Genomic DNA, 21,360 nt, shown 5'->3' with positions numbered 1-21,360 from the left:
GGCGCGTCAGAATCAGCCACGACCCCCCCCAGGGTGACCACGCTATGTCCCGATTCCAAGAAGGGGGAAATGATGGGCACGAGCTCCAGAGAGTGAGCAGAACCAGATCTCACGTGTTCCTCCAAGAATGAGTGGAAGACGTGCATCAGGTCTCAGAAACGTTTTCTAAAGCAACAGTCTCCAGCACAGAGCGGTCTCCATTCCACCCTGTGGACGGATATTTTGCCACCGGGGACCATGAGAACTCCATGGGCTTCCGTTGTTTACGGGCTCCCAGGGAGAGACATTTCCATTCAAAACCGCAGGCGTTACTTCTTCCAAGGGACAGCTGGAGTCCGAGTAAGGCCAAGTACAGGCCCTGCCCACTCGGGAGCTGAGCGGCCCGGGCAAGCTGTCTGCCGTCAGCTCCAAAGCCTCGGGGCTTTCTCCCTTTACCCCAGACACAGGAAAAGTCGCTCCCTTTTTGAGGTAGTCATATGGGATACAGTTGGCACCCTGGTAAATGTTTACTCACTCTTTGCTGCTAATGTAAATGATATTCCTGTGAAGCCCGTAAGCACACCTACTAGAACACTGCTGTTTAACCACGTGCCACTAACAAAAAGCTCCAGGGAAAGTTGTCTTGCCCAGGGGCGCTCCTCTCGATGAGTGGCCTCAGAGCTTGCCGAATGCTTTTCAAACACGTTCTCTTAATTGATTGATCAGGAGTCACTCTAGATCTGGGAACGAGGTGGTCTTCGCCAAGGGTTTGTTGCAAGGTCCGACCTTATCTCTGTTGGCAGAGCTGGACCATCTCAGCAGAGCCCCGGAGACGCGATGCTTCTCCAAAATTTGTAACAAGCAGTGAGCTAGAACTTTCTTTTAGCAGGTGAATTGCTTTTCCAGACCGGCTAAGCCAGAACTGCTTCCCCGGCCCCGAGTTCCACATATTTGCGCCTTGATGTCGACCCTCAGCAGAATTCTGGAGCATGTCCTAGTTACACAGACATCAGTGGGAGCTTCGCAGGCTCTGATCAACCACCGTGAATTCCCAAAAGGCACCCGAGTAAACTCCAAGTTACAGCTTTGGGTGGCGTCTCCAGCCTAGGACATTGTGTCAGTGTTACAGGATTAGGTCTCCTTCATTAGGCTGTGAACAGCTTGAGGTCAGGAAGTTCTCATGTCTTTGAATCCACTGCAATTCTTGTCACAGGATAAGGAGCCAGCACCTGCTGGCTGGTTAATTAAAGGAGTAAATGAAGGCATGGCATTGAGGAGAGTCTCTCCTCTTTTAGAAATAAGGACCGTGAGAAATGTGAACTGGGAAATAATGCGCGTAGGCAAATCCATAGCCTGTGAACGATCATGATTAATTAATGCATTGATGTCAACCCCAAAGGGAGAAATCCAGGTACCAGAGCCAAGCTATATGCCTTCCCACATTGTCATCAATGAGAGGCAGGGCTGTGAGAGTGTAGGTGACAGGGTAAGTGTCCCACCCCGTCCCCGGGTGCGCGTGGCGACGGGCACGGCGAGACAGGGCCTCCTGAGAGCCCAGCGCCTCGCCCCACACCAGCGCCCGGGCCGGAGTCACAACGGAGCAAAGTAATGTGTGGATATTAACAGAAACATGGAAGGGTTTGCTGTCCATTTATTCGGAAGAGTCCAGGTGTGAGTTCATCACAAACTCAGGGTGAGCTAAGCACATGGCAAGGATTCTTAAAATTGGGAAAGCGATTTACAACCGGTGCATCCCTCCAGTGTCACGTGTTCCTTATCTCAGAAGTTATAGTAAAGGGACTTTCGGAAGCTAAACAAGATAGAGACAAGAAAGAAGAAATGTGAGAAAAGATGAAAGTGTAAGGGTCTTGTCAGCAGTCTCATTCTTACTGGCCGAAACCAAACAACCTTAATGGGCTGGATTGAATTCATTCTGGCTCAGGGGTCCCATGGCTTACCAGACAGCCCTTTAAAAATACATAGGGAAATATGGTGATGAAATGAGTGTCTTTGAAACCCCACTAAAATGAGTAAAAAGCCTTAGGCCACTACGACCCAGAGAAGGCGAGAGGAGCAGGACGTGGTCGGTAGGCGCCCGGGAGCCAGGGGGTGTGGACTGGGCCAAACTGGCAGCTCAAAGTGGGCCTCTGGCTGGAGAGACCCAGCAGCAGGGACGGAGCCTGGCGAGGGGGGCGGCGTGAGGCCCCGGTTCCTGCGCACACCAGCGAGCAGAGGGAGCAGAGGGCAGTGGGCTGGCCGACGTGTAGACGTGAAGCCGTGAGACCCCTGGCCCTGGGGGCCCCGCACGGCGGGAGGAGTGTGGGACTCCAGAGGGGGAAGAAGCGAGGGGCTGCCTCCAAGACCTGAGTCACTCTGAGAGGACCACGCACAGGGAGAAGGGAAAGGACGTGCCGATGGGCCTGGGGCTGCCCACTGGGCTCTACTCTGCAAGACCAGCTCACACCGTCTGGCGGGAGGCTGGAAGGTGCCCCTGCGTGGAAGAGAACCCTGCACATAGGGGCACTTGGGGCCCCCAGTGAGCTAACCGGGTTTCTGCCCAGGCACCTGCACAGAATCCCATTGGTGTGTCTTGCAGGCTCTGTCCACGGAAACACAGTTATAAGCAATCGGCCAAGGATCCCCAGAAATTGAGGAAAGGCTGCAATGTCACAGAGGCCAAGACAGACAGAGAGAGAGAGAGAGAGAGAGATTGAGAGGGAAAGGAACTTGCAGGAAATAGCAATGCATCAAAAAGAAAAAAAAAAAAAAGCATCTTCAAAAACTATGAATGATGATGACCTCAGAGAGAAAAGAGAAGCTGTTACATCCAGGAAAGAAGACATGATACTATTTTAAAAATACATAACGGGAAGGAGCTCTTGGAAATAAAAATATACATTTTAAATATAGATGTAAATCGTAAAAAATATAAAATAAAAAACATAAACTTGAACAGTTCAAGAGTTGGACAGTGAAGTCTTTCAAGGAAATTTGCAAGAATGGGGAAAGCTTTTTTTATTTTTTTATCCCTTAACTAGGCAAGAATATTCCGGAAAACTTAGAACATTGATTTTGAAATCTCAGTATTCATTTATCAGAACCCAGGGAGAGACAGAGAAACTGGGGGGGGGGGGGGGGAGGAGAAGTCCGAAAGGAAGGATGCTGGACCATTTGCAGGATGAGAGGATTCCTAGATTGCAGAGCTCCACGGAGGCCCCGGAGCAGGGCGGAGAGCACCCGGGCCCATGGCGCGCCGGCTCCGGGGGCCAGAGAGGGTCCTCAGAGCTGCGGAGGGGAAGCAGGCCACACGGAGAAGACGGAGCCCGCACCTGCTTTGAAAGGTGGTAGTAGAAGGGTGGAGAGTATATGAGGATGCTTGTTGGTCTTTTTCCGTTAGGCAGTTGGGCCCAACAGAATCGCAACAGTCTCGGATTTTCAAGGCCTCCTCGATTGCCCGCACAGCCATCCTGCCTCGGAGCGCTGACGGAGACCGTGCCCCCCTCTAACGAGGAAGTCTGGTTTTTAAAAATGCAGGGGAGGGGATCCCTGGTGGCTCAGCAGTTGAGCAGGAGCCTGCTTCTCCCTCTGCCTGTGTCTCTCCCTCTCTCTCTCTCTCTGGGTCTCATGAATAAATAAATTTTAAAAAAATTTATTAAAAAAAAAAAGCACAGGGGATCCGGGAAATGAGGGAGAAAAACAGCCAAGTCGCAGAAAAGTTGTTTCCAGGAAGCCCCAAAAGAAAGTTGGAAAACCGAGGAATCAATCACATAACCAAGTTCGGAGACGTCAACACGATCCAGACATGTAGACATTTAACATCGCAGCGGGAGAGAAGATGCCTGTTCTCTGGAATTATATCTATCATAACACCGCCCATAGAACGAGATAGGGTTCATTTAACCCCGTGCCGTGATTTCTGGAAGGATCCAGGAGGAACCGTGTATGCGCGCACAGGTGTGTCCCAGGGAGCTAACGTCTCATATTCCGGAGCGGAAAGCCGGGAGCTAACACGGGGAAGTCAAAAAACAGCAGAATAAGTTTATTATTTTTAAAGACAAGAGTAAATGTCAAGAGAGAAAGAGTTTGAGGCGGTTCCTCTGGGGTGGCGTCCGAGGACCAGGAGCTGCTGGTTAGACCCCGAGCCGTGTGGAGGGACGTGACTTTTCCTTCTGTTCGTGTTTTGCATGAAATATATTACAGGTCGCACCGGTGCAGGAGGTGGTTCTGAATATTGTAGTAGAAGGATGCAAAGTATAGGAGGATGCTTGTTCGTCTTGTTTTGTTTTGGTTTGTTTTGTTTTTGTGGAAGTATATGACTTTGAAAAGAAAAGGTAAAGCCTGGAAAAATATATGCCGACTGTTAGTAGTTAGAATCCGACTGTTGACCAAGCGATTTCTTCTTTCTCTGGTTTATATGACTTTTAAATGCAAATTTATTTTGCGATACATACGTTATCACTGAGAAAACCTTAAAAGGCTTTTTTTACGCACGTACACGTGCACACGGAGGATGTTCGAGGCTCGGCCCAGAAGGAGGATTTGCCCCCCGTGGGAGCGGGGCGGGTGCCCGGTGGGGCCTGAGTTCCCACCCCGGGGAGCACCCGGGCCAGGGAGATGCGGCGGGGGGCGGGCTCGTGGGCAGCCGCCTGGGACCAGCAGCGCCGGTTTGGACTCTAAGCTGCGGCTCAGCCGTGGGCTCCCCGAGGGCAGGGAGCGACGTACTTGCACACACTCTGCACGCGCGGGTGGGTCGATGTCCATCGGCCAGAATGGCCAGAGGCTGCGACAAGGAGGAGGACAGGCAGCCGTTGAGAGGCAGAGTGGGAGTCGGGACCAGCCCTGCCCACGGCCCTACCCACCCAGCTGAGCCTCTGCTCGACCATCACGTCTGCCCAGCCCCACAGCAGCCCTTCTGCACCGTGACTCTGTCGTTGGTACAAGTCGTTGGTGGGAATGGGGTTTCTGCGTGGGTGGGACTCTGCGTCCTGTCGGCGGGCACCATGAGCCCCGCGGGGACCCACGTCCCTGTCACCTGGCTGGTGGACGATTACTGGGCCAGGCTGCTGTGCAACAGCGGGCATGGGGCGGCAAGCCAAGCCAGGGCCCTCGCCCTCTCCCTCTGCATGACCACAACTCACCGAGGCCCTTGGCCAAGTTTCCAGAAAGAATAGTTCTCTTTTGCATTTATTTTTTTTTAACATTTTAGTTATTTATTCATGAGAGACCCAGAGAGAGAGAGGCAGAGACACAGGCAGAGGGAGAAGCAGGCTCCATGCAGGGAGCCCCGATGCAGGACTCGATCCCAGGACCCCAGGGTCACGCCCTGAGCCGAAAGCAGGCGCTCAACTGCTGAGCCACTCAGGCATCCCCATCTTCTGCATTAACCGAAGGGCTGAGGGGTCCCCACTGTCGTGTTTATGCTGAGGGCTAGTTACCAAGTCCCCTGAGTGGCTGGAGTCCCTTGGGCAGAGTGCAGCACCCCAGCTCGGGGGGGTCTTGGGGTGTCTGTGAGCATCCTTGGGCCCCCTCAGAGCCACACAGCAAGCGGCCCCACCAGGGCATCCGCCGCCTGGCCTGGGACCCCAGAAAGCCCAGCGGTGTGCCTGGAGCAGCAAGTGGCTGGGGCCAGCCTCTCCGCGCGTGCACGCCCCTCGCCACAGGGCCGCCCCGACACTGACATGGCCTCCTCTGTGCTCCTCAGGTATCTCTGGGCTCACAGATTGACCTGCAGAAAAAGAAGAGGCGGGCGCCAGCCCCCCCGACGCCGCAGCCCCCGACGCCCAGCCCCCTGGTGCCACCTCGCACTCAGGACAGGGAGGAAAACAGGAAGAGCGCCACGGGTGAGTGCGCCGCATTGCCGTCTGCACGCCTCTGAGCCCTGCCTTGCGTGGAGTGGTAGCACTGCTGTTAACTCCTGCAGCCGCCTCGTGGGGCCGTTCGCTTGGGCAGCATGTGCGCTAAGGAAAGAAAGTCTGGAAATAAACACTTGCGGGCTCCCTCGGTATCTTACAGGCATCTTTCCCGGGCATCGTGTAGGCAGGTGGCCGGGGAGGGGCTGAGGGTGGTGAGGGTAGAGGATTGCTGAGGATGGTCAGGAGGGGGTGAGTGGCTCTGGACCACTGGACGGGTGAGCGTGAGCGTGCGTGTGTGCATGTGTGCATGTGGGAGTCTCCTGATGGAAGGATGCATGGTCCTAGGATGACCTCCCTGCAGGCTGTTTTGAAAGACCTCTTGTCCCCAGCAGATCTAGAAGTCAGTCGACAGCAGTTGCATAATGTCTTGACTGCCCAGTTGGAGTCGACCTCCAACACCCTGATATTCTGGGGGAATAATGAAGCAAAAGGAAAGAGGATGGAATCCTGAGACCTGTGAGCAGGAAAACCTATTAGATCTTGAGATGCCACCTCCTGGTGTCGCAGGTGGTGGACAGAGAAGTGGCAGGGGGTCTCTAGCTCCACAAGCCGGTGATGGTTAGTTTAATTTTAAGACCCTCCAGTATTTGTTGTTCCATTTGTGTGGGAACAACAGTGGAGCAGAGGCTGTCTGAGGTTGCAGGTGCATCAGCTCATCACAGAGGCCATCTGAGGGCCGGGCCCCGGGCCACCTACTCCACTGGGCACCTCACCTTTTACCCTTGACCCCATGGCTGTGGCCCCCAAAAGGAAGACTCCCAGGGATAAAGGCTTGCATTGTCAGCGTCTGAGACTCTAATAACGAGCTAGTTAGCCGTTGGTCGGCTTTTGTCCCCTAGTCGACACCTCCCTGTTGGCCCGCATTTCGTGCCAGTTGATCCCCTTTACCAGAGGGAAATATGCCCAGATTTCCAGAACACACGGTCAGCAGCTGCTCAGAATAAACCTAGTCGTCTCCTCTGCGGTGATGAGACCCCGGCTCTCCCAAGCTCTCGCCTGCTCTTGTAAAGGGTTGGCAGGCCTCGGAGCCTTCTCCTCTAATGGTTCTTCCGGGGACCGAATAGACGATGCTCATCCAGATTGCCCGAGGCCCCTTTGCGCTCTGAGATAACAGATGATGTCCGGCCATGGGGACATCGGTATCTTCCCACGTCTACAAAACCCTAATCAAGAGAAGGAATACGTGGGTATGTCTCTCAATGAAGAAATTACTTGTTAATTTTTTTTTACTGATAATCTGATGACGGGCATGAAGCGCAGAATCTATGAGTTACTGCACGACTCTAAACATAAAAGCCTGAAGAAGGCGTTTTTGAAAGAAATACTGGGCAGGATGACTTAAGACCCAAGTGATTTATGTGGCTTTGTTGTATTAAGTCATTGACCTTCAAAAATCTTATTAGAAGAAGATAGTCATTTTCATATAAAATGGCAGGTGGGTGCCCCGCGTGTCAGCAGAGCACCGAGGGCTGCCCCAAGGTTCCGGAGGCCGGATGGAGCAGGACACTGCCCCTAACTCTTTCTCCAAGAGTTAAATGGGCTTAAGGAGGCCAGCTCAATTAGTGGCCACAGGAGTTAGTAGATGAAGTAACAAGAGGAAGCTAAATATATATATAAATAAATCCTAATCAAAAGTCATGGGTATAAAAGGAGTTGCTCTTAACGGGACAGAGCCACTGAGGGGGTTTTTTAAGAATGATTTCAAGCCTGGCGTTTGCGAGTAGGTGTGCCTGCCAGAAACAAATTGCAAACGAGTAGATATTTTCAAATTGGCCCAAGGAGAGGACGCGGTGTGTGTAAAATGTTCAAACGTGAGTGAGGTGGGATTTGGTGTCATGAGGTGGGATTTGGTGTCGTAAGGTGGGATTTGGTGTCGTGAGGTGGGATTTGATGCCTGGTGAGCTTGAATGTGGGGCTGGGCGTGGCTGGGTCTGTCGGCAGGTGTGGTTGACTTCCGTGTGCAGCGAGGCCGACACTGGTACCAGGTGTGGTTGCCTTTGGTGCTGTGAGGCTGGATTTGGTGCCTAGTGAGTGTGAATTCGGTACCAAGCGTGGCTGGATTTGACACTGGGTGTGGCTGGATTCTGTGGCAGGTGTGGTTGAATTTGATGCGTAGTGAGGGTGACTTTGGAGACCGAGTGCCGTTGGATCTGGTACCCAGTGTGGTCAGACCTGGCACCGGGTGTGGCTGGATTCAGTGCCACAAGACTGGATTCGGTGCTGGGTGTGGTTGGATTTGGTGCCACGAGGTTGTTTTTGATGCCCGGGTAATGAAGGCCACGTGCCTCCCACTGGAGGGCAGAGAGTCTTTGGGCTTAACCTTCTGAAGTAACCCCCGTTGATTCCATGTAGGTGTTGGACGGCAGGTGCCACAAAAGCCTCCCAGAGGCACTGGCCGGGGGCCCCCCCAGCTAGTGCTCCCCCCACCCCCGCCCTACCCTCCTCCTGACACAGACGAAGCAGAGCCTCTCGGCTTTCCCGGGGAGAGTGCTGGCTCCGAGGCCTTGGACCCAAGACCCACACGTACGTGACTCTCGTTTTCTTTCCCATACGTGTTGACCGCCCATCTCTCTGGTCACTGGTGTCAAGGCGGGGTTTCCAGACTTTCCATTCTTGCCTTTGGGGGAGGGGGGTGTCTGTGACTTCCCTCTCCAGCCTTTCTTTCTAAATGCTCAACGCAGTGTGTCCGACTTAACAGTGAATGCGCCCGGAGGGCCATGCAGGGGCCTGGAAAGAGTGACTTAACCCATTAATCCTTCGCTCTGTGGTCAGACCCCCGCCAGCATCGCCCGGTGTGGGTGGGGACCGTCAGTCAGGGGCTGCTAACCATAGTGTCCACAAGGGGCAAGAGCCCACGCGATCCGGCTCAGCAATTACTACCAGGCGGTAGTAGCGGTTCCCCGCAGAGAGGGAAACTGAGGCAGCAGAAGGGGAAATAGCTTGAGTTCATGTAGCAGCGGCCAGAATTAAGAGTCTCGTTTTCTGCTTCTTGTTGCACCCTGGCTGAGACAAGGCTGCGTCTCCGATGTCTCCTGAGGTTGCTTCGGACGTTACTAAGTACCGTGTATAGCACTCCTGCCTCCCCCGGGGGGTGGGGGGGTAGATACTTAGCATATATATTCCGATGGCGCCACGGGCACGCGAGCCTGTGCTCACCCTTTGAGGCAGCTCAGCTGGCGGCGATGCTTCCTCATAAAGAGGCATGTTCTCAATACAGCGGCGTGCCACTCTGTGCCCCGTCCCACGAGACGCCAGGGCCACCGGGGGTGCAGCCTCGGGCGGGGGTCTTATGCTTCTCTGCTGTCGCGCCCCTGGGGGGCTTTCGTCCCCTTTGGGAGGGCTGACTAGCTCGCCACCGGCTTCTGGGTAAAGAAGGCAACCGCCAGCTGCGTCCTCTGCCTCTGTGGGATCGGTCACCCCGACTCGGGCCTCGGGCCTGACAAATGCTGCCTCTCCGTCCTTTTCCGTCCAAATCCATGCGATCATCTTGACGTTGGGCGCCCTCCTGGAAGCGAACGAGGTCTACGGGGATTGAAAAGTGAAGGATTGGACATGACGGTCGGGAAGGTGACCGCCCAGGCGTCAACAGCCCCGGGCTGCTCCATCGCGGCAGAGAGAGGGGCTCCAGCCCCCGTGCCAAGCCCGCGAGCCTCAGGGGCGCCGTGGCCACATCCTCCCTGGGGGACCCAGTGAGGGAGGAGGAGCCGAGGGCAATCAGCAGTCGGGGAAAAGTCCCAAGGCCGGGAGGTCGAGGCACCTTCCCGGGGTGGGGCGGCCAGGCCTCGCACACCTGCCCGCACCTGAACTGATGCCAACTCACAGGTCCCCGCTCTCTCCCACCCCCCCCACCCCGGGCCTGGGGGGCACCATCGGCATATGGTGTGTGCTGGGGAGACTGGCAGGCGAGATTTGGGAGGGCGGCTTCCAAAGGCTCCCCCCGCGGTGTCTACCTGGCTATGAAATCACTTCCTGGCCCTGCGCCTTCAGAGAACGGAACCAGGAACAGACACAGATTTCTTGCCTCGTGACTCTGCCCTCATGACCCCAGGCCTGGGCCCGGGGTGCTCTCCCCATGGGCTCCTTGCCCCAGATACGTGTCACCAGACTCCCCTTGGCCCTCTGGTCGTAATTCCCTCTCCTCTCTCCTTCTCCATCCCTCTCATGTGCCCACAAATGCCAGTAGCAGAGTGAAGAGGAGCAAGAAGAAATGGGGGGAGGCTGTGAGGTAGCAGCACCACTCTGCACAGCTAGCTGGAGCTCCACCAATGCTTCTCCTCCTCCTCTTCCTCCTCCTCCTCCCTTCTTCCCTCCCTCCTCCTCCAGGCTCCTGGCTCCCAGCTGCTCCCGCACCTGAGCTTGATGCATCCAACTCAGAGCTTTCCTTTTACCAAATGGGCAGGACTTTCCTGACCATTTTCTGCAGCGTTTAAAACTGGGATCTCCCAGCCAGCCAGGCAGAGAGCAACCTGCCTTCTTTGACTCAGGACTTCAGAGCAGTGAAGGAAAACAAATCCTCTGTTGTCACCTGTGTCATTGTCCCGCGAGGCGTTGGAATCAGGGGACGCCTTGCGCCTGTCTCACGGGAGCTACAGGCTGCTGGCACGTGGAGGTTGGGTGTGAAGCCGGGCCCCTTCCTGGCACATACGTCTCACCTGCTCTTCCAAGTCAGACCTGCGGCTGTTTGTAGCTGTCTGGAAGGGAGCTCTGCGGAGATGTTTCTATGCCAGCCACCAGCTCTCAGACGGCTCCTGAGTTCGGTGTTAGGCCTGCGTTCCTTAGAAAAGAGGTGCTGTGCTCCTGGTGGAGACTGACCCCCAGGACAGTGGGACCCCCTGTGAGGGCCGGGCGGTCCCCAAAGTGTCTCCCACGTGACCTCTCGCTCAGTCCCCACTGCAGCTCAGGGTGGAGGTTCTCTCCCTGGGAGAAACTGAGTCAAAAAGATGTAGGTCGCTGACTCGGGGTCTTACCAGGGTTTAGATAGGGCAGGAGGTCTCCGGAGGGTACCTCGTCCCGCTGTCTCTATGCTGTCTTCCTCCCTACAGTTTTCCCCACTGTGCCAGAAACTCCCACGAGGACGTCTTTGGCTGTGCGTACTCCTTGTTAGTTCTGCAACAGGTAGTATAGTCCAGCCAGGTTGTTAAAAAGGGGGGGGAAAGTACATTTTGTTGAAAACCGTGAGCTTGGCCAACCTCACAGAGGAAAAGGATGAAAGAGCTGATCGATGCTGCTCTGTACACAAATGGAAGGAGATGCAAGAAGAGGAGAAGTAGGTCTAACGCAGCACCACCCTCCATAATCCATAATCCCTGGAACTTCCTGTTCTGGCCTGACCCCGATCTCCGTAGGATCTCGGTACAGTGCCCGTCCTCGTGCTTTGCCAGCAAACCCCCCTTTGCTGCTGCCAACATTCCCTTCCACTGCCAGCCTCCCCTGGCTGACCGCAGGCTGGTACTGTGGGGAATCTGGGTGCCCCGTGCACCACATCCAGACACCGGAATTTTCAGAGGAGCAAGACAGACCATCTCTTCTAATGGTTTCACGGGGAACATTTCCCAGGTGCCCCCAACTGCGGTTTCTGTTACGTCTCATCGACCACAGTTGGGTAAGACACTGCCCCAGTCTTTGGTGAGAATGGAATCACCCAAGGTGATGGAGGCCCATCCCGACAGCTGGGGACAGGGTCAGCTTCTCTGGTGTGCAGAAGTCACTGGTCAACGCCGGAGCTCTGTGACCTGGAAGTGTCGGGGATGTGTGCTCTGTAAACAGCCCGCAGTGTCCACTACACTGGGGTTGCAACCCGGTTGCCATGTGGAGCATGTAGGGCATGTTGTGAGTGGGTGCAGAGAGAGGACCGTGTGCCAGTGGCGAGATGAAGTGGCCACGACACAGCCTTTGCCAAGTCAGCTGGTGGCCAGTGTGAGGCGCGAGTGCCCAGAGCTCTAGGCCGTGCTCTTGGCCGTCTCCCGAGGCAGAATCAGGCTGCCTGTCCCCGGGTTCTGCTGTCAGCTCTTCCTGGCAGCTGTGGCCGGGATGGCCTGTGGAGTGTGAGACGGTCTATGCCTATTACACACATAGGAGGAAAATGTCTAAGCTCTGTCATGTCTCAGCCTCATGGCACAAAAGTCACCGTGAGTACAATTATAGTAACAGTGCAGTGGTGCTTCCCGGGGCTGTGTTATGCAATCGTGTGTTTCGTGTGAGTAAGCTTTCCTACTAACCTTTCCACATCTAATCATGTAAGTGCTTCAGGTGTATGTCTGAGCCAGTGTAATTGTGCACGTGGATTTTTTTCTCCCCCGTATCTTTCTAACCAGCTTGCTTTCTGATGACATTGGATTTTAGTGGAAGCTTTGTTGTGAGTGATGATGATGATGGAGCCTAGGCCATGAGCTGCATTGACTTGTGTGTTTGCAAGATTTGCAGAGCTGGTTTTGATTGGGCTGTTAACAAGGCATCTGTTAACATAATTCCAGTGAGAAGACCCTGGAGATTTAAAGATCAATGCGTAGAGAATTCAAATTACAGATCCTCGATGTGCTTTGTATTTTTAAAATTAAACCATTCAATGACTGTCCTTCTATTAGACGTTTTCCTATAATAGGTTTGAGTAAATCAGTCTTCCCTTGGCTATCCATCGCTGCGTAGTTGGCAAAGGATTTTAAAGCCATGCAGGAAAAAAATGGGTCACTGTCCCCTGATCTAAATGACCTGTCAAGTCAAAGCACCACTGGTGACACCATGGTGGTTTCTAGGAGGTTGGTTGTGATTAAGTATCCCGTCTAATGGATTCTAAGGAAAGTCTAAGGCAGGGAAATAAAATGCGAGAAATCAGCTAGCTATTTTCAATTAGAAATAGTAATTTGAGTTTGCTTCATGTAAAAATCCCTAATAATAATAATTCATATGTTAGGCCGTGTGACTCAGCAGAAGAACTGAGAATCTAGGAGTACGTTGGGCACAGTTCAGTGGTTTACTGGCAAATGGCTGTAATCAAATCCCCACACTCCGGGCCAGATGCTCCCTAAAGGCTCTGGCTCTGTGATCAGCCGTGAGCTCGCCAGAGCACAGAGCATAAAGCAGTAGAAGAGAGGCAAGAGTTTTGCTGATGCCCCTCAGTTGAGACCCGTCCTCTTTTTAAAATCACCTATCATCGTAGTCTAAAATCTGAACCAAAATTAAACCCTTGGCGTGTCTCAAAACAAAGCAGTTAATCTTCAAGCTTGTGACACAAAGACAATTCTGGGAGTCTTGCTCGTGGTGGAAGCACCCTTGAAGCCTTGCAGGTGTGGACTTCACAGCGAGCCCAGGGAAGCACTCCTGCCCTTGTCGAGTGTTTGTTTGCTGCTTTCCTTCCCGGGGCCAGAGAGCCAGCCACACAGCCGCTCCCACTGCCATGGGAAAGGGCGAGCATCCAGGAAAACAGGAAGTGGGTAGTGAGCAAATAGAAGGAAACTGGTGACTGTGAGAGCAGAGCCTGTCCTTCCTCAGAAGTGCATTGGAAAAAAAAAAAAGTGCATTGGATCTTTAGCCTGTTGTTATTGTACCTTGAAAACCATGAGATCCACCCAACATGAACTAAATAAAGGCTGAATGCTACTTAGAAGCAAAGCAGTGAGAACCATGGTAGAGCTATGGATAGCATTTTTAAAACTACGTGAGCTTACTTCCCTTTGCTAATTATTTTCCAGTGCTTTATTTACAAGCTGCTATGTCCCTGACTTGAGAGAATTGAAAAAGTTAGAGACGGGTCACATGCAGCATGTACGCACTGGCCTTGGCTCACGCCAGCTAGTGAGAACAGACTGTTGAAATCTCAGGAATCTTGCAAGCCAATCGCTGAGTGGGACCGTTATTAAAAGGTCAATTATGTAAGCTGACAATTAATATTAAAAAAAACATAGCAGATATTGAAAATCATCACTCCCTAATGATTTTATGATGTTACTGTTTGTAAAGTTTTGAGGTTAAATACATACAGTGAGTCAATATGATTCAATAACTTTATGACAGTGAAAATATTATATAACACTGCACATCCCTTCCCAATGCCACATTCAGCGACTGGCATCTATAGTTGGAGATCAAGAATCATAGAGGGTTGAGGGAGCTGAGGGTTATGTAGAATTTACAACAAAGAGAGGTGCCTGGGTCACTCAGTTGACAGCATCTGACTCTTGATTTTGGTTCAGGTCATGATTTCAGCATCCTGAGATTGAGCCCCACGTCAGGCTCAGCACTCAGCACAGAGTTTGCTCTCCCTCTGTAGCACACTCTCTCTCTGTCTCTCATAAATAAATAAAATATTTAAAATAAATAAATAACCTCTACTGCTTAATAAAAATAATTAAAAATAAAGAATTATATTATCGCTTGTAGATTTTGTGCTATCCATGCTGTATATCAGTAAAACTTTATCAATCTACTGATCGATTCATCAATCTGTCCCTTTTACTTTTTCCAAGGAGCTGGTTCCTAATCATTCACCCATCTACTACTGCAAAAGAATAGAAATAGAAGTAGGAATGCTGATAGCAAACTTATCTTTGGTTTTCATAAGCTGTTTGCCAAGCTCCACGTGACACCAAGAATCTCAGCGGGTGTCTGTATCTCTTGAAGCTTCAACTTGTAGCATGAAGTCAGGTTTAGGCTCAAAAACGTTTTTTTTTGTTTTTTTTTTTTTTTAACCTCAAAAGATATAGGAACTTCTTTCTGAATTCACGTAAATTTAAGTTCTTCATGGAAGTAAGGAATGGACAGCTTGGGTTTTCAGGATAGTTGTTAAATATCATGGCTTTATTAGTTCAAGAGCAAACAGAATAGGAATGAAGCATTCTGTTGCTGACACTAGTCTTCTAGATTATTGTTTTAGGATTTGTCTAAGTAGCTTAAGCTACTCACATGGAATGGCCCTTTCTCAGATGGGTCAGTCTCCCACTGACAAGCCTCTCCAAAGGGTGTGCTCCTTCAGAACAGTAGACCTCAACACGTATGTGCGGATGAGTCTTTCTCCAACTAAGCAAATCAATCTGTGTTTTCTCAATTGATGCCTGAGCCCTGCTCTGGAACAACATTATCAAGGTTGGATGGATTGATCTGCCATTGAGGGTGTCATGAAATAATATTATCTGTTTTCCCCTGGAGCCCTGCAAGTAACTTGGACGTTTTGGCCAAACAGTAACAAATGGATTTTGCCTACCTGCCGGCCATCTCCACCTGCAAGGTCTTTAAGGTCGTAGTAAATCCGATCGTTGTATTTGACAGGCTAAAAGACAGCAGTGAGTTCAGTGATGCTTATGATCTGGTTCTTCCAAGGGACAGAACTGTGTACGTTGGATCAGTAAACCTTTTTAACAACAGACATCCACGAAGAGTAGGAGGAAATAGAGGAAATGATCATCATATGACGGGGCCAATAACACCGTCTACGCAGTGTTAAATCTCCAGGGTCCAGAAAGTGGGTGATGATGATGATGTCTATTTTTATTTTTATTTTTTGCCGGGGTTTGTGTTCATATGCTGCCGTTTATTTCCCTCCCACAGTGTATTGCTGTGCATCATTCCCTCCTCATACCAAGCGCTTCTGATGGACGGTCCTTCCTGGAGCTCCTTACCTCTGACTTTCCCTGTGCCTCTGCTGTCCTGACTCTCCTTCTCCTGTTCTTCCACCTGTTGGCATAAAAGGGCTCATTTGTACCCCCTGCAGTGTACTTTCTCTAGAATTTACATATAAATGTGTAAACAACACATTTGTGTGACTGACATTCTTATTTCCTCACAGGAGGTCAAGCCTTGTCTCTGCAGATTCTAGGTTGATGGCCTTGACCTATCTGAAATGACCCTTTCATTGGTTCATAAGTAGGTTTCTGTTAAGAACCTTGCTTTATTCTGATTCATTATCAATTCACATTTTTCTTACTTGATACTCGATTGCAGAATATCTTCTCCATTTAAAGCAGATTGTGGGGACGCTGGGTGGCTCAGCAGTTGAGCATCTTCCTTCGGCCCAGGCCATGATCCTGGAGTCCCGGGATCAAGTCCCACGTCGGGCTCCCCGCATGGAGCCTGCTTCTCCCTCTGCCTGTGTCTCTGCCCCCTCCCTCTCTCTCTCTCTCTCTCTCTCTGTGTGTCTCTCATGAGCAAATAAATAAAATCTTTAAAATAAATAAATAAATAAAGTAGATTGTGTCCACAATGTGACCAGTGTAGTCAGTTTAGATACACCTGAAATATTGTCTACCTGGTAAAATTTAATTGCTTAAAATACATGAACTTTCTCTATATAATCTGGAGGAACTCACAGCTCATACACACATATATATATGCATAGACACGTAGACACACACACATACATATACACAGTACACACACACACACACACACACACACACACACACACATACATTCACGGATACATAGGACCCAGCTTTCTTTACTGTGTTCTCCACCATGTAGACAGTTTGCAAAAAGAAGACAGAGGAAAGGGATCCCTGGGTGGCGCAGCGGTTTGGCGCCTGCCTTTGGCCCAGGGCGCGATCCTGGAGACCCGGGATCGAATCCCACATCAGGCTCCCGGTGCATGGAGCCTGCTTCTCCCTCCGCCTGTGTCTCTGCCTCTCTCTCTCTCTCTGTGACTATCATAAATAAGTAAAAATTAAAAAAAAAGAAGACAGAGGAAGGAGGATGTGTCTCACTTCATCTGTTAATTATGCATTCAGTCATTCACCCATTTATTCACCAAACATTGAGAACTTGCTTGATGCTAGGCATTGTGCCAACTTTGGAGGCTATTCCAGTGAAGAGCACATGGCCTTCATCTGTGAAGTGACTCCCCATGTACGTGAAAAGAAGTAATGATGATTCCATTGGATAAACACTAGTCTAGAGGTTTGCCCAAGTTCTGAAGATGCTCAAGGGCATGATAGCCACGTCCGCACAGTAGTGTTGCCTTCTCTTTCTTTCTAGGAAAGATCCCTTTCCTATCTTGAGGAAGCCCATCCAGTTATTGAGAACGAGTCACCTTGGCAGCCCTAAGGCAGACAGAGCAGGTGGAAATAATCATGTTAAGATTCAGGATTTATGAAGAAAGGTCTGCTTGTTTTGATTAACTCTGATTGTCGTACAGAGACGCACTTGAACCCGAGAGGCTTATCATGTTTCTCTCCAAAAGATTTTTTAAGTGTTATTGCTCAAAGTAAGAAAGAAGAATCAGTAAGTGTTTTTTACTTGTATGACTATTGTCCGGTTGATCACAATAAGAGTGTTAGTGATGATTAATATAGGAACTGTCACAGCTGATATTGGTATTAATAATTAAGAAATGTAAGCTAGAGCTTACAGAAATATATAAGCTATATATGACCAATCTAGTGCCATGTGTTGGTGGAGAAAAGCCCAGAAAGTTACAGAAGTCACTCACAAGGAAAGAGAGAACAAGTTAGTGTCTTTTTGTTTTGTTTGTTGCGTGTGTGTGTGTGTGTGTGTTTTTTTTGCATTGAAATAAAGAACTTTTGTCTGATAAGTAGCAATCACTTGACCTCAAATCATTAAGTGGGGAAGTCTAAACAGGAAAAGATAATGTTTACCTGAATGTTGGGGAAAGCATCAAGATTTATGATCCAGACATTAAGATCGTGGAAGATTGTATATAATTACAGCAATGAGCATTTGTGTCAGAAGTAGCTATTACACTGAAGAAAAAGAGTGGTCGAAAACCTTAAAGCAAAAAGGAGAACAGGGAAAGGTGATATTGTCCATAGAATTATTGGTTATGAAAACGCAAAATACAGAGAAACCTAGCAAACTCTACTGAAAGCAAGAGGACATAGGTGTGTATGTGTGGATATGAGGAAGAAACTTGATGGAGCTGCACCAAGTCACATGACGAATAGACTCAGCCATGAAGTTAGCCAAAGACATGGATTTTTATTTTACCTCAGGGCTCTCTTTCACCGTGACGGCCTGATACAGAGCTGGGGGAAAAATCAGGGCAATTCAGTGACGGGATCTACATATGTCATGACACTGGACTGACCAGCGTTAGAATCGGTTTAGGTACCAGATTAACTGGGTGAAACATTTTGACTCAAAGCATTTGCATTTCAGAGATGTTTTTCCTTTCTGGTTCACCCCAGAACCCATCCCTCCTGGGGCTCAGTCACTCTCCCTGGAAGTCAGCAGGAGAAATGCTTCTTTGGTCTATAATGTGACACATGCTCTCAAGAGTTACAGTAAAAGAAAATAAATTCAAGGCCGTTCACATTTTCTAAGCAGAGACACAGATGAAGCAGACCTGGCGGCTGGCTCATCCTCATGCCTGTCAACAGAGGAGCCCCTCAGGAATATGGGTTCTAAACCAAATGCTAAGACGAAAGAAAAAAATTAACTCTATGTTAGTTTTTCAACCGCAACTCACGTAAATCCTTTTATTTTCACCATAGAGACAATATCAGCGGTGGATAATGGAGGTCGCTGTAATTTCATGCCATCCTATATATAAGGATTCTAAAATTATGTAGTTGTAAATAAATGCTCCTAGTTCTGCAGGTGAAACAGTTTGGAAAAATCCTAACACAGTTTATGCACCCGTGTCTTCTTATTTTAGTCCCCATTACAATCACTCACACATTGCACCTGCGTGCTGCTGGTGCCTATTATTGACTGTCCATCATCACAGTCCCCCTGTTGATTTGGGTCTGTAGCTTGGCCCTGTGTGTTCACAACTTCCGTATCTCACAAAATCTGATGCAAAACACGTCCATGTGTGGACTACCATTTTCTGTCGCAATCTACGCCTTTCTGTGATGGAGACGATATTACCTCTTCCAAACGGAGAAGAGGTGAGGGCCCGCCCTCAAGGATGGAAGGTGTCTGGATCAGCATCAATTCTACGGCGTCCAGGAGTTCATCCATCCGCGGAGCGCTTCTGTCCTCTCTGAATAAGGCGTGTGTGCGTGTGTGTGCACGTGTGTACGTGTTTTAACTACTTCATCATTCATATCCAAGGAATGCGGAGCAGGAAAAAACTCAAAATAGTTTGGGCCCTTGTTAATCACCATGGTAAAACAACAACAAGCAAGCTTCAAATGCTTCACTGAAGACGAAGGTCCAAGTCTTAAATGAAGCGAGTCTCGCAGCTATCTGTGGCTTATTTGTGGTTTATTTTGTAGTCCCTTGCTTCACTGGTTACCCATAGAAACACAGAATCCGTAACCCTTCTCCCAAAAGCTCTCTTCCCTGGAAACGGCGAGATTACATTTATCATCACGTTCTGTGTTTATTTTGCCCTTCAGTACTTTCTATAACCTTTCTCTTTCTTCTTAAGAAAATAATAAATTTTTATTACTAGGGGCGAGGCTGTGTAAATGTCAGGAGGTTGTATCTTCCCATCTCCTTCAGCAAAGAAAAAAAAAAAAAAACTAAACGAGATGAAAGGCACTCAGATTATTCAGACCGGCTACGTTGTTTCCAGGGTGATATGCATGTGCTGTCCAGCCTTTAGGGAGTAAAGTGATGGGGGAGGAAACAGCCAAACATATCATCTAAGTCAGAATCCAGTGGCTTGTGGGCATCAGCCTTTTTTCTTTGGCTTGTGTGGAACTAGCATTGATGAGAGAGCATACCTTCCTATGTTTTGAGTGAATGAGAACCGGAAAATGAGAATGTAAAGACTTCCTCAATAGCGCAAATTCTGAATTAAAATGCGAAAGTGGACAGCAGGCTGCAGGCTGTCATCTCTGGCTTACAGACACGCCCCCGTGGCTCAGCAGAGTTGCCAATATTAACTTAGATTTGCCCCAAAACTCTGTTGCCTCTAGAATATGCAAAGAGCCTTCTTTCCGTGCTGTCTCTCCTCCCCCCGAGGCCGGGAGCTCACCCCACGCTCCACGTGGCCCTGCCACCCTGGGGTTCCTTTGACTTATCGTTCATCTCGGGCTGTTGTTTTATCCTCAGGGACTGAGTGGAAGGGAAAGTGCTTGTGTCTTGCAGTCGAGCTCCAGACTCTTCGTGGACCAACATGCAGACATGAAGCACAAACCTACAGAGCTGCCATTTTAACAAAAATGAGAGAAAATGAGGTTCTTGTGGGAGCAAAGGGCATTTGTACCTCTGACCTGTTCCACTCGTTGGCATTTCTGCCCGAATGTAGTGAGGGTCTCAGTGATGCTTCCCTGCCCATCTTCCCTTGTGCAGGCAAGCCCTGGGTCCGTGTTGACAGAACCAGCCAGGACGGCGCTGGAAGACAGCACTTGGCTCGCGCGTGCGCCAGCCCCTTTCCTGACCCTTTCCCCACCGTCATCACATGAGTAAGGACAGAGTGGTGCCCTGCTGGGGCCAGGGGGCTCCTGAGGCAGTGACACATGCATTATATGTGAGGACAGAGCTCATTAAGTCGGGCAAATATAAAAGATCAGTAAATGGTTTTATTTATTTGTTTGTTTGTTTAAAGATTTTACTTATTTATTCATGAAACACACACACAGAGAGAGAGAGAGGCAGAGACCCAAGCAGAGGGAGAAGCAGGCTCCATGCGGGGACCCTGGGATCACGCCCTTAGCCGAAGGCAGATGCTCAACCACAGAGCCACCCAAGCGTCCCAAGATTAATAAATGGTTTTAGATTGAGATTTTTATAGTCTCCAGGAGAGGAACAGTGAGTCTCCACGGAATCCTGCAAGTTGATTGAGAGGAAGGAAACTGATGCAATTTTGTAGTCCCTACATGGTTTCACTGATGTATAATTGGCGCACATGCGCGCGTGCACACACACACACACACACACACACAGAAACTTGCAACACCAGTGAAACCACCGACCCCGTCAGGATTGTAAGCATCCAGCACCCACGCCAGCTTCCCCGTGTCCTCTGTGGTGGTTTTTAATCAGTACATTTGTATAAACACACAAATGAAACGTCATACACTTAACTACACGGGTAACCTTCTGTAAACCTAATGGGAAAAGCTAACAAAATATGATTTTTAAAGGCCAAAATTCTATTGATTGAGAAGCAAAGTTCCGCGTTAACTGACTAGACAGAGGTTAAGATGTCGAATGTGGAAGTGTTCGGTGATTGTCTGCGATAGAGCTGGTGGCGTATTGATCCGACGGGAAGGAAAACTAGTCACAACCTTCTTAGTCGAGGCGGCAGGTGTGACGCACGACACGGGACCTGTTGATACACGTGATACACGTGCTCCTGGGCTTGCACCAGCCGCTGAGCTTCCTCCTTGCTCTACATCTTCAAGAGGAAATAAAAAGATTGTTCTCCACTACGTAATTTTCTCCTGCTAAAGGGACGTGTGTGTGTGTGTGTGTGTGTGTGTGTGTGTGTGAACGAAGCTGCACAAGGGTAAATCCAGCCAAAGGAGCCCAGATGCCCACCCCAGGGGAGGCAAGGGAGGCGGCAGCTGCATTCCTGGGCTCACCTGCTGCCCCCAGCCCGGTCCCTCCGTGGGCGTGCAGCCAAGGG

The 21,360-nt window shown here is 50.1% G+C and overlaps 1 protein-coding gene across 4 annotated transcripts in view; it reads left to right on the top strand.

Annotated features, from left to right (window-relative positions):
* COBL (cordon-bleu WH2 repeat protein) overlaps positions 1-21,360 on the top strand; it is a 248,785-nt gene that overhangs the window by 177,997 nt on the left and 49,428 nt on the right. For 3 of the 4 annotated variants that reach the window (XM_041721753.1, XM_041721751.1, XM_041721752.1), the window contains 2 exons: positions 5,681-5,819; positions 8,244-8,414. In XM_041721753.1, the coding sequence (XP_041577687.1) occupies positions 5,681-5,819; positions 8,244-8,414 (310 nt within the window). Of the gene's footprint in view, positions 1-5,680; positions 5,820-8,243; positions 8,415-15,431; positions 15,636-21,360 lie in introns of those variants that run through there. The other variant, XM_041721754.1, reaches the window with a different exon arrangement.

The sequence above is a fragment of the Vulpes lagopus genome, chromosome 11 (genome assembly GCF_018345385.1).
Source record: "Vulpes lagopus strain Blue_001 chromosome 11, ASM1834538v1, whole genome shotgun sequence".
Taxonomy (NCBI): Eukaryota; Metazoa; Chordata; class Mammalia; order Carnivora; family Canidae; genus Vulpes; species Vulpes lagopus.
Note: the sequence above shows the minus strand (reverse complement) of the source record. Positions and strands in the feature narration are given on the sequence as shown.